We start from the raw sequence: 12,183 nt of genomic DNA on the forward strand, positions 1-12,183 counted from the left end.
CAGCTCTTAGTTATCACTTGGTTTTTTGGACTATGGAAAAATAGTAATGGCAATTTTTCTGCTGTGGAGAACTCAGAAAGACCCCAGCCGGTTTGGAGGTGTTGGATGGATTCCTCCTTGAAACCTCTGGATCCGTCTTGCCAGTGGTAGCTAGCCTGGTTAGCCTTGAAGTTGGTCAGAAGGCAAGTTAGATAGCCTTTCAGACTTTTACTGGCATAAGCGATTGGAAACCGGGCTGTAGCCGTAACAGAACAGAAGTTGGGCAGGCAACCAGTGGGCAAGAGGGTTGACTGGCATAAGCAACTGATTTCCAATAGACCATAAGCGACCAATAGCTTGAAAACCAGTCTATACCCATAACAGAGCAGAAGTTCGGCACCTGTAGGCTGGTTAAAAAAACAGCCCAACCTGGGGCAAGATTTGCCCAGCCCCCCCAGGGCGCATGTGCGTCCTGTTCGCCACAGGTCTAAACCAGGCTGCTTACAAAACCCTGCCTCACTGAGATCAGTTCCCCCTCGGGTTGTTTGAATGCCTGTACCCAGCCTCCCAGAGGAGCTGGAACGAAATACGATGCGCAGGGAGAGCCCAAGCCTGCGTGCGCCCACCTTCACTTCAGCAGGTGCCCGAGAGCGGTCCCTAAACGTGGCAGCTTCCGAAAGGCTCTCGGGGCAGCCGGAGGTGGGCTGAAAAAAGGGGGCGCTCAGGCTCTGGCAGGCGGGAAGCGCCGCAGCGCTGGGGCCAGCGACGCCCTGCCCCGCCGTGCTGGGCGCGGAGCCGCGGGGAGAGCCGGGATCCCCCCCGGGGCGCCCGCGGGGGAGGGGGCTGGGCTGGGCCGAGCCGGCCCCGCCTGGGCCGTGGCGCCGCGCCAGGCCAGGGCCGCGGAGTGAGATTCCTCCCCCCGCGCCCGGCGTTTATGCAAATCTCCCGGCAGCAGGAAGCGGCCGCCAGCTCCGCAGCTGCCCCGAGCGCCCGTGGCTGCGCAGGGAGCGGGCGCGGACAGACGCCTTCGCCGCGCCGGCGGCTCCCGCACTCGCGCCGCCGTGGAGCCCGGGACAGTGAGTGTCGGGGGCGGGCGAGGCAGGCTCCGCGGAGCCTTGCCTGTTGCGTTAGTAACCGGGTGTCCCCAGTGGGACTTGTTTCGGAGAAGCGGGCCGGGGGGTGCACGTGTGTGTGTGTGTGTGTGTGTGCGTGCGCGCGCGCGCGCGCGCGCGGTGGGATCTGCCTTGGAGGCGCGTCAGCGAGCAAAACAGCTCGGGCGGGAGCCGCGCCGGGACTTGCGCTCGTCGCCCACCTCCCCGGGGCTCGGGCCAGCGACGGGCTGCGGCTGCTTTGTTAGGGCCCCGCACCTGAGCTGCGCCCTCCGCGGCAGCCCTCGGCTGGGCGAGGGAAAGGAGAAGTCGCGCGGGAGCCATCTGGTGCAGGCAGAGCCGGCTCGAAAGAGGAAGTGTGAGGCTGGCTGGGCAGCTTGCGCCTCTGCCCCGTCAGGGACCTGGGCTTTGAACATCAGATAAAAGAAAAAAAACCCCAAGAAACTTCTGGTCTGTTAGTTAGGGTGGTGGTTCTCAACCTTCTTTGTACCAGGACCCATTTGGAAACATGGATGGCCAGTCCGGAGCCAGTGTGAGGCTGAAGTAGAAAACAGCCCTCAGGCCCTGCTGCTACCCCTCAGTCCTGACCTCCTGCCCCCAGGCCCTGGCCTCCCAGCCTGTGGGGCAGGGGGCCAAGGAGCAGCCCAGCGCTCTGCCAGCCTGCGAGGGTACCCCCGGTTCCCATGGTTTTCTCCTTTAAAGGAGAAGCCCTTTGTAAAGTTTGTTCAGACCCTTTCATATATTCTTCCTACCCACTTTGGGTGTTGCGACACAGAGGTTGAGAAACCCAGTTAGAGGGCACTAGAGCTGATTTCCCAGTGGCTAGCTTTTTTCCAAGGAAAGGGTGTTGCCACTGTCTATGCTTTTCTACCCTGCAGAGTCCAATTTTTAAGCAAATGAAATTGTTTTTAGGTGAGAGGCTTTCTAAGACCAGCGTTGTGTTTCATATATGGCTCCTTCTGGCATCCTTGTGTTCAACAACGTCTCCGCTACTACTAATTGAAAATGAGTTGTATGGGGAGTGCCAGGAAGCGTGTAGGATTACTGAGTCAGTTTCCTCATGATCAGGGTTAGAAGCTAAGTAGTAGGGGTGGAAGGCACCTTACCAGATCAGTTCTGAAGGCAGGATTGTTCCCAAGGAAACCATCCCAGCCAAATGTCTTCTAACCTGCTTTTGAAAGTTTCCAAGCATTCCCGAGCTTCTCTAGGAACAAGCATGCAGTCATTCAGCAGGTGGCTGGTAATGGATTCGTGGCAGTCGCCACTAGACTTCTGGCTCAGATTGGATGGGCCATCTCGGGCCTCGGCCCCAAATAACCTGAAAAAGGTCATCTTTGGGAGTCATCGTTCATAGCCTGCTCCAGTGCCTGACCACCCTCCTAATCAGAAACTTGCTCCAGCCTAAATTGCCCCTGCTTCATCTTGAGGCCATTGTTGCTGATCCTGCCCCCTTCAGCTGCAGAGAATGCCCATCCGCTCATAATAATCATCAGGCATTTGAAGACTGTTATCAAATTCCTCCTCAGTCTTCTCTTCTCCATACGAAATTAACTGTAGCTCTTTCATCCTTTCCTCGTAAATCTTGCCTCCTAGATCCAGAATAATTTTGGTGCCCCACACTGAACTCTTTACAAACTGCTCACATCTTTCTTAAAGTATGGGGCCCAGAACTGGACACAGTACACTAGGTGAGGCATCACTAGTGCTGAAGAGAGAGGAAGAATCGGTTCCCTTGATTTGCAAGTGACACCCCTGTTCATGGGCAGATCTAGGACTTGAAAAGTGAGGGTGAAGGTGGAATGATAAGCATAGCATATAACACTTTTGTAGGTAAAAGCATACTAGCAAAGCTTCTAGTTTCTAAAGAGCCTACAGCTTTCTTATAAAAGCAGAACCAAATATCTTAAACTGAATAACTATTAGCATTATGTTAATTTGTTACAGCATATGTTATGTATTGAAAAACACAAATAGGCAAGAATAATTAAAATATCTCATTCCTGTGGTCATTACAATTAAATGGACATCTCTTTCAATCACAAAACAAAATCAAGCCTTCTTAAGCATCTTGACAGTGCATCCAATCATTGAAAGGGAGTTCCATACATGAGTTAATGTTTCTAGCTAGGGTTAAAAATGGTCTTTCCAGCTATGAAATAGGAACTACATTACTTGGAGCCAATAGCAGGCAGCAGAATTACAGAAGAAAGAATTGCTTGATTAGTAGAACACTGAGACCATTTAAAAAAAAGAGAGAGGGTCATTAACACTTGTGAAGTGAAGAGTATCAGACAGACTATGAAGTCCTGCCAGGTCAAGGAATTTGTTTTAAGTTTTGGGTGGAGCAGGAATCAAAAGGGAGTGCAACTGTACTGCCCCCCATGCACCCCTGCTCCTTACAGCATAAGGTGCTGTTGGTTTGTTGCCAAAAAAAAAAAATCACTTTGTTAATTCATATTCAGTTTATGGTCCACTGTAATTTCATAGATTTCATAGACATCAGGGCTGGAAGGGACCTCGGGAGATCATCGAGTCCAGCCCCCTGCCCAAAGGGCAGGAAGTCAGCTGGGGTCATAGGATCCCAGCAAGATAAGCATCCAATTTACTCTTGAAGGTGTTCAATGTAGGTGCTTGAACCACCTCCGCTGGCAGACTGTTCCAGACCTTGGGGGCTCGGACAGTAAAGAAATCCTTATGTCCAGCCTGAAGCGGTCTTGCAGGAGTTTGTGCCCGTTTGACCTCGTCATCCCATGGGGCGCTCTGGTGATCAAACGTTCCCCCAGATCCTGGTGGTCACCCTGATAAACTTATAGGTGGCCATCAGATCACCCCTGAGCCTACGCTTTTCCAGGCTAAAGAGTCCCATGTCTCTCAGCCTATCATCGTAAGATCTGTTTTCCTGACCTCTGATCATGCGCGTGGCTCTCCTCTGGACTCTCTCAAGCTTCTCCACATCCCTTTTGAATTGTGGAGCCCAAAACTGGACGCAGTACTCTAGCTGTGGCCTCACCAAGACCGAGTACAAGGGGAGAATGATGTCCAGGGATTTGCTCGAGAAGCATCTATGGATGCAAGCCAGCGTTTTGGTCGCTTTATTAGCCGCAGCATCGCATTGACCACAAGATGAACATGAGCCTCCAATGATGACCCCCAAGTCTCTTTCTTCTGTAGTGCTATCCAACGTAGCACTGCTGAGCCTATAAAGATGCTGCAGGTTTTTCCTCCCAAGGTGGAGAACCTAGCATTTTTCGGTGCTAATTCTGAGGTCCTTCTCTTCAGAACTGTAACCTAGCTAGCTAGCCATTCCCCAGTTTGTAAGAGGAAAAAATGTAGCCCTTTAGATAGTTTGTATTCAAATTCTAGATTATCTAGTGAATATGATCCTGGCATCACCACACAAGTTACAACTGCTGTTTTTCAGTTGGATACTTAAGTATGTTTCTGATTTGTTTAAAAGAAAAAGAAGAGAAAAATGAAAATGGTATTGTGATATCGCATATGTGTGTTTTCTTACTGGCTGCCATAATAAGCCTACTTGGTTTCTAAGGAAAAACATATTTTTCCTAGCTGCCAGGCTTGCAAATTTTGTATAGGATCTGAAAGTCAAGCCACTTCTTTCTGGTTCCCTCATCACCACCTAAGTATTCTGTAATTAGAATTTAGCTTTTAAAAGTTTCTGTTGGTTTCTGTGAGCTGAATCTCACTCTTGTGTGGCTTTGTTGGCTGCATATGTTGAACAGGGTGAAAAAACTTAGCTCAAGCATGTTTTAAGTGTTAGGGTGAGAACATATGAAGGTGATCTCATATACAGAGGGCAGAATTTGAAGATTAATTTTACTTTCAATTTTCAGAGTCAAAATTCCCTCAAATATCTTTTATCCAAAAACTAAATCAGCAGCCTTCCCTTTGTGCAAAAAAGCTCCATCCAGTTGCACATAATACATCTCAAATTGAAATAGGCTTGGGACTGTTTAGCCCAATATAGCATATTACTGATTGCCAGGAGTCTTCTAGGTATGCGTGCATGTTGGCTGCAAATGGCATAAAGTGGCAGATTACTTGCTACACTGATCCAAATTTTGCTAAATTATAGAAATATTCTGAAATATTTAACTGATTTACCAGAATGCAAGTCACCTATAAAAGAAAGGTTAACCAAGTTGCTTTTTCATGAATTCTTTTTTAGTCTAGTGGGGATAGAGAGCAGATCTAATGATTTATTGAAGTTTTATAAGTGGAACTTCATATCTTTATATTTCTAATAGGAACATTGTAGTTATGTATAGGAAGAACTAAAAATGTGTCTTCATAGAAGAAGAAACAGGATGGAAGTCACCTGATGATGCTTTCCAGAAAGAGGGTGTGAAAGTACAGGAGAGAATTAAAATTTATGGATTCTATGGCCAATAACTTTTTAATTCTGTTAACCGACTTCAAGATTAATAGCTCCTTCTTTCCAGTGCTAGCTGTATGAGCTACAAAATGGATAGCCTTGATTTTAATAGGATAAAGATTTCTTTTATCTCTAAACTGTTGAGATACTGTAATGATGATGTATAACATGCAACTTTGGCTGCTACTGTAGTTTGATAATTTGAAGTTATTTTGCCTTTAAACTTGTATTTCTCTGAGTAAGGCCTGTTGTAAACCTATACAGAGAATTGGAGAGAAGCCTTTCTTTACAATTATCTTGGTCAGTTAAATGATTCAATAACTATTTTTGCTGATAGGGTTTTTGACTATAATATTCCTGACTTGGAAGAAGTTTTTATAGTGTGGTGTCACGCTAATTCCTGCTTTCAGGTGTCTTTTACCTTTTCCAGCCTATTGGGTAAGTTTTTTTTAAGAATTTAAAAATCTGTTTAAGAATTTATAAATAGCTTATAGTCTTAGCTGTCTAAACATCTAAAAATGAGGTACCTCATTCTTTGACTGTCTTTTCAAGAGATACTTCATAAAACCAGCTAGGTACTTCAGCAAGTTAGATAGCTAATTCAATTGGGTTTGCTCCCATGTCAGTTCTTAAGACCATGCTGGAACATCAAGTAAAAATTATACTCCTGCCAGTCCCATCTTTTGGATGACATCAAAGCAATATCCCCATTGCTACTTATAGTAAAAATTCCATGGTGTATTTCGCAAGACTCAAAGTATTGTATTTAATGTCCTAGCTACACTGCAGTCTGGATAATAGCATTTGGTGTACTAGTGTTTTTGTTAGATAAAGTTCTTCATAGTCTGTGTTCATGAATTCTACCGTACAATTTAGGAGTGTTCTATAGCTACAGTATTGAATCTGAAAAGTGTTTGTCGTTTCTGTGGTTGGTAGGAGGAGTCTCTCAACATACTTTACATACTGTTTTAGAGCCTTTAGGATGAGTTCTTTATAATGATGTAGATGAGCCTCTTTCCAGCAGTGAGTGTTGAGAAGGAAGCAAAAACTTTTCCTGTCTTGCGTGGCCTTGTGGAAGGGCTAAGTGTAACTGTTAATCCAGGAATAAATTATGCTACCAGGAACATGAACGATCACAGCTGGAAGAGGATTGATGAGGAGTAAGAAAAAGAATAGGGAACAAACTACTTAATAAAAGGTCCTGGTAAGATTTCTCTTAGAGTAACATGGCTCTGTGCTGTCACCTACTCAACAGCTGGCTTTTGTGGCTAAACCCTGAATCAATATGAGGTGATATTGTTATGAAGTAGGATTTTAAAAATGTTGGGAGGGTTTTGTAGAAATCCTGCTTGTAATTCATATTTGTTGTGTAAATCATTCCGTGAGAATTCAGATTACTTGCTTGAGAAGTTACAGTAGACAGTTCTGTTCTTCATTCACATCTGAGGAGTGAAGTAGTTCAACTTCTAATGAACTTGGGCTCCATTGTTCCCCTGTACATAGGGAATATCCTTTAGAGAAATGAACTCATACGATTTGTTTCTGGTGTTTCCTTTCTTCAGTTAGGAGAGAGGAGAGTCCAGTTGACAAACCTAAAGGTTTCCTCAAGGTTTGTGGACTTCCAACCAGGGGTCAAGTAATCCAAATATGTTGAAACAAAACCTGGATGACTATATCAAATCAGTTGTTTTTGTATTATTATTTGTTTTATTTTTTAAAGGGGAATGAGTTGTCAGCTGCCCTTTTGGGAATTAGGGATACATGTTTGCATATGTTCCTGACTATCAGTGACTGGAAGTTTTGTCCCCACCCCTGAGTAAGTCTCTGCTCTTCTCTAGAGAAAAGTCCTTTCATACACATATGTCCTTTATATATAGAAGATGGAATATATATGTTCCAAATAGTAGTACTAACAATAGAGAATGATGGAGCTAATGCAGCTGTCAAGAGTTCCCAACACAAACAGTTCCTGATGCAGTGAGCTATGCCTTTCCTGAACATTTAATGCTTCAGTATAAATATAGAGGGAACACTCATTCTTGCATGATACTTGTGCAGAGAGTGGCAGAGGTGCTTGGTTTAGATTTTCAAGATAAGCATCTCTCTCTCTTTTTTGTCCATCCAATATAATTAGTTATGGGGCAAAACAGATTACAGTGGGACTTGTCAGAGGAACTATTCATCTTCAGGACAGAGATGCTATTCTAATAGAAGTAGAGGTGCTATGCTAAGACAGACAGAAAAAAGAAATCTCTTCTGAGAGTCCATCTAAATTCAGTTTTTCCTGGTTAGGGTAAGGAGAGGAAGAAATGGTACTACTTGAAGCATGTCTTACACACGTTTGTATCTTTGGACTGCATTGTCTGTCTTATTTAGACTGTATGCACCTTGAGATGCACACAATGGGTTCTTTTATTTGTACAGCATTGATGATACCATTGTACTTGTTCAGTTGCAGGTATAACAATGATAAACACTAGCTTTAATAATATGCCTTTCTTCCTCTAAGGCCTTTAAGATCAGAACTACTTTCCTTGTTTAAATGTGTGTGAAATGCTGGAGAATTCACATCCCACCTGCATGCCTCCTTTTTACTTGTACATTTTTTTGACAGAAACCTGTCATCTCAGTGATCATAACAATCAGTTTTTAGTCCTTTAGACCACCGAGTGTAAACATTTTGTGAAATACTGAGTTGAACCATGAAACACAATATCATGGAAATTGGTGTACAGAGTAAATTTGTATGTCTCGGTTGGCATTTTCTGAAACCCTTTATGTGATCTTTTTAGAGCAGCTGAGACTGATAATATATTGGATGTGTGTTTTGTCCCACATTTATTTCTTTAGGACAGGGCTGTTCAACTGGTGGTCCACAGGCCACATGCAGCCTGCAAGGAGTTAATATGTGGTCTGTGGACTCCCGGCTGGCCACTGCTCCCCTTAATTGCTCCAGCTGCTGTGGTGACTGGGTACTCTGTGCTCTTTCCCTCCTGGCTACTGCTTCCTTCCCCACTCCTTGGTGACACAGTGCCATGGTGGAAGGGGGGGGAGGGGGTTGAGGTGATGGGATGTGTGCTGCCTCTGCTCTGTGCACAGCTAGGGGGAGAAGAGTTGAGTCACCTTGCCTGCACATAGCAAAGGGTTGAGGGCCAGCTGCCTGTGTAGCAGGGGGACACCAGGAGGGCAAACCCTGTGGTGTGAGGCCCCTACAGTTTGTGGCCCAGGGGTCTGCAGCCTGTGGAGTATGTAGCCCTCCACCACCCAGTACTTCTGTTGTTCCTATGTTCTTCTAAATAATATCTATTGTTTATGGTTTGTAATATACATTGGTACAAACACGCCCATTCAGCCCTGTTTGATATATTTTTGATGTGTTTAAAGTGGAATGATTACTAGACCAATTTTGAAACAATTTGGCACTGTAAAAGCAGACTGGCAAACAAGCATCTGCTTTCCTGGCCATATTTGGTAATATGCAACTACATTAAGGTCAGAAAAGCCTTTTCCATTTGTGCATATAATGGCAAAATTTGTAAATCCTTGGGTCTGTTTTATAGCTGTTTTCATTCCACCTGTTCAGACTAGCTTTTAGTATGGAAAATGCCCATGCTTGTAGGGTGGGAAAGGTCTGCCCAAGTGAAGGGCTGGGAGCCAAAGCATAGCAATGATTGAAATACGAAAGGAAGGGAGATGGGGTACATTATTTAAAACCACAGCTAGGACTTTGATACGTTGTTACTGAGGAAATGAGTTATTTGGGAAACACTGGAGAGGACAAAAGAAAGAAATTCCTACATTTGGATATTTGGCGTTCAACTGCTTCAAAGTAATACCAAATTCAAATTACATTTGTAATTTGACATCTGATCCTTGCTCTGAATTGTTAATAGAAACTACCTGGGCATAGGGAACCTCTACAGAACATAGAAAGATTTCATGTTAATGCTCCTTGTACCATAGCTAATGCCCTTGCTGATGCTCCATACTCTTGTCATGAGTCCTGGCATGTAAGAGAAAGAGACACTTTCTTCAAATATTGAACAAAAAACTGTTCCAGTGAGAAGGAAATCAATGTGATCCCCAAAGCTTCTCTACTCACTTATTCACTGTGGAGCTTCTGTCTAGAGTTTTCCCAGCCCACAGTTCTGCCTCACTTCCTCTTGTAGAGTTAAGGAAACAGCCCACGCAGTTTCAAATATCCTAGAGCTGTGGGGGCCAGCCTTTTTTGTAGGCATGTTAGAAATTAGCCCCATGACCTCCACGACTGTCACTCCAATCTCCTTCCTCTGCCTGATCGGCTGCTCTGCTTTCTGCTTCTTGCCAGGTACTCCCTGCCTGATCTGCGGCTCTACCCCTCTGCTACTGTGCTATCTGTCCCCTTGCTTCCTGTGCTACTTATAACACACATGCCACAGGTTGACCACCCCTATTGCAGAGAATACTTAACCTTAGCAAATGTCTAACAAGCCCTTCTCTAAAATATCTGGAAATAAAAAAAAATCATTTGCTTTTAGTTGTCAAAGCAAAAGTAATAGTGACACCTCCCGTGGCGCAATACATTAAGGCTGTGGCTTCATTAAGCATGTTTCATCAGCCTGCACCTGAAAAAGGGATGCACTTTTGTAGTTTTAAGCTTCCCTTGAGTAGGTTCCAGCAAGTCTGTGTCACTAGCCTCCCTGGCACACTTCCTGGGTACAGGCTTTTCTACTCATTCATAGAATTAGGACTTTTGTTTCAGCTGCCTAAGGCTTCCAGGAACAGTAGTAGTATCTTCGAGGATATTCCTTGTGCTGGAGCACACTGTTTTCTGGGGCATTCACCATGTGGGCATTCCCACATATGCTTCACCTCTTCTGGGATATGCAGTTGAAACACAGAACACATAGGCTTTGCAATGGTTTTAAATGAAGTTACTTTTGTACTTCAGATAGCAGAGATTCAGATAGAGACTAAAGAACAAAGTACTTCTAACCACATTTTTTGCCTCAATTTCTTCACCGCTTCTAATGTTCTTAGATATTTCAGTACACTAGAATGTGAAGATCTATCCCTTGCCTGTTTGTAGCTTCACCTCTGGCAAGAGAGCATTTGCTTCTGAATTGGTCTTGCACTGGGGAGATCCATGTGCTATAAAAAATATCCCCATGTTCTATCTTACCCAAAGCCTCCTTTGTCTATTTAAACCCCGGCTCTGTCATCTCTGTCCCATTATTCTCTTATCTGGGGATTTCCCACTGGTCCCTCCCTGCAGATAAACTCGATCAGACCCATTTTCTAATATGGGCATCATCACTAGTCAAAGTATAGTTCTGAAGGTTAATGACTGGGTTAATGACCACTTATGTTTTTATTCTGAAACTTCAAGACAGGGTAGGTGACTTATGTAGGGGACATTAGCTGCTCATGAATGAATCACTACATTTAAATAAAATTAAAAAGAATTTGTAAATTGACATCGGTAAGACCTTTACCTGTTTGACATCCATCTTATGGACCCTAAAAAAACCCAGCTAATATTGTCATAATAGAATACTGTAGCTCAGATGAATGACTCTACAGACTATGACAATAAATCCTATCATAGACACTTATCTTGTAAAGGTCCAAATCCATAAATGTGCCAAAGGATATTTTTGTGCTTATTAAAGCCCTATTATAGGAACTTGTTGTGCACTGAGAGAGTACAGCACTGACACAGAGGTCCATCGTAGTCAGCGGAGTTCCCCATGGGTGATGCAATTTGCTGCCTTGCAACAAATAGTAGGATTGGGTCTGCCCAAAGGGGACTGTTTGTTGTAGCAATCCCTGTGCCTAGTAGTAATTGCAAGATGGACCCCAGACTGCTGGAAAAATTCAGAACCAATGCAAATTATTAAAATAAGATTAACTCCTGCCATTGTTTATACAGATGGTAATATTAAAAGTATTACAGCATTAAGAAAAGAACTGTAAAGCTCTAATCATCACCAAATCAGTTTTAGACTCCACTGTTGCAAGGTAAATCAGTCTGATCTATGAGTACTGCACAGTTTCTGAAAATAATTTTTAAAAAGTTCTAAAGAATGAAAGTCAAAAATATGTGACCATTGAATTATTCTCCAATATCTGGCCTGAAGAAGCAACGTGTTATTCAGAACGATATTTCAGAAACATTCATTTTAAGAGAGAAAATCTTAATTCTCAAGCTTAATTAAATAATAACCTGTGTGGTGGTACATTTTATTTGCCATTCTTTCTTCCTAGAAGCTTTGTTCCTGGTGCAAACATTTTGTTCCTGGTGCAAACATATTGTAAGTAATTAATAGAAGATACCTTGTATTTTAAACACATGCAAACATTTTAGCAATTTTTTTTCATAGGGGAGAATGGAACAACTGCATTGAACATGTGATACTAGTGATGCACTAGTCTTTTTTGTAAAAGAAACTCCATTTTCCCTTTCTGTATCCTGACGGATCAATAGAATGTTGATTCGTTTGTTTCACTTGTCTCTTTTATGTTAAAGACTTGTTTTTATTCTTGATTGATCAAAACATATCTGTCATGAAATATTTTCAAACACTCTTATCAGAGTTTTTGATATCTTGCTTATTCATTGTCTTTTGCATATTTTCTTTCACAGATTTATTTCATTTATTTGTTAATTGATCACTTTCCACAGTTGTGTGTAATTTCTCAAGCCTTTGGCTAAAGCTTGCT

At 43.4% G+C, this 12,183-nt stretch overlaps 1 protein-coding gene across 4 annotated transcripts in view; it reads left to right on the top strand.

Moving 5' to 3' along the window:
• The first annotated feature begins 659 nt into the window (after positions 1 to 659).
• The window catches only part of LYN (LYN proto-oncogene, Src family tyrosine kinase), an 86,577-nt gene continuing 75,053 nt past the window's right edge, over positions 660 to 12,183 (top strand). For 2 of the 4 annotated variants that reach the window (XM_090039986.1, XM_090039987.1), the window contains exon 1: positions 660 to 678. Coding sequence is in view for 2 of the 4 variants with exons in the window: in XM_090039984.1 (XP_089896110.1) it covers positions 914 to 1,055 (142 nt within the window). In the remaining 2 variants the exon portion in view is untranslated. Of the gene's footprint in view, positions 679 to 813; positions 1,056 to 12,183 lie in introns of those variants that run through there. The other 2 variants (XM_090039984.1, XM_090039985.1) reach the window with 1 other exon arrangement.

The sequence above is a fragment of the Crocodylus siamensis genome, chromosome 3 (assembly GCF_052110815.1).
Source record: "Crocodylus siamensis isolate JL-2025a chromosome 3, ASM5211081v1, whole genome shotgun sequence".
Lineage (NCBI taxonomy): Eukaryota > Metazoa > Chordata > Crocodylia > Crocodylidae > Crocodylus > Crocodylus siamensis.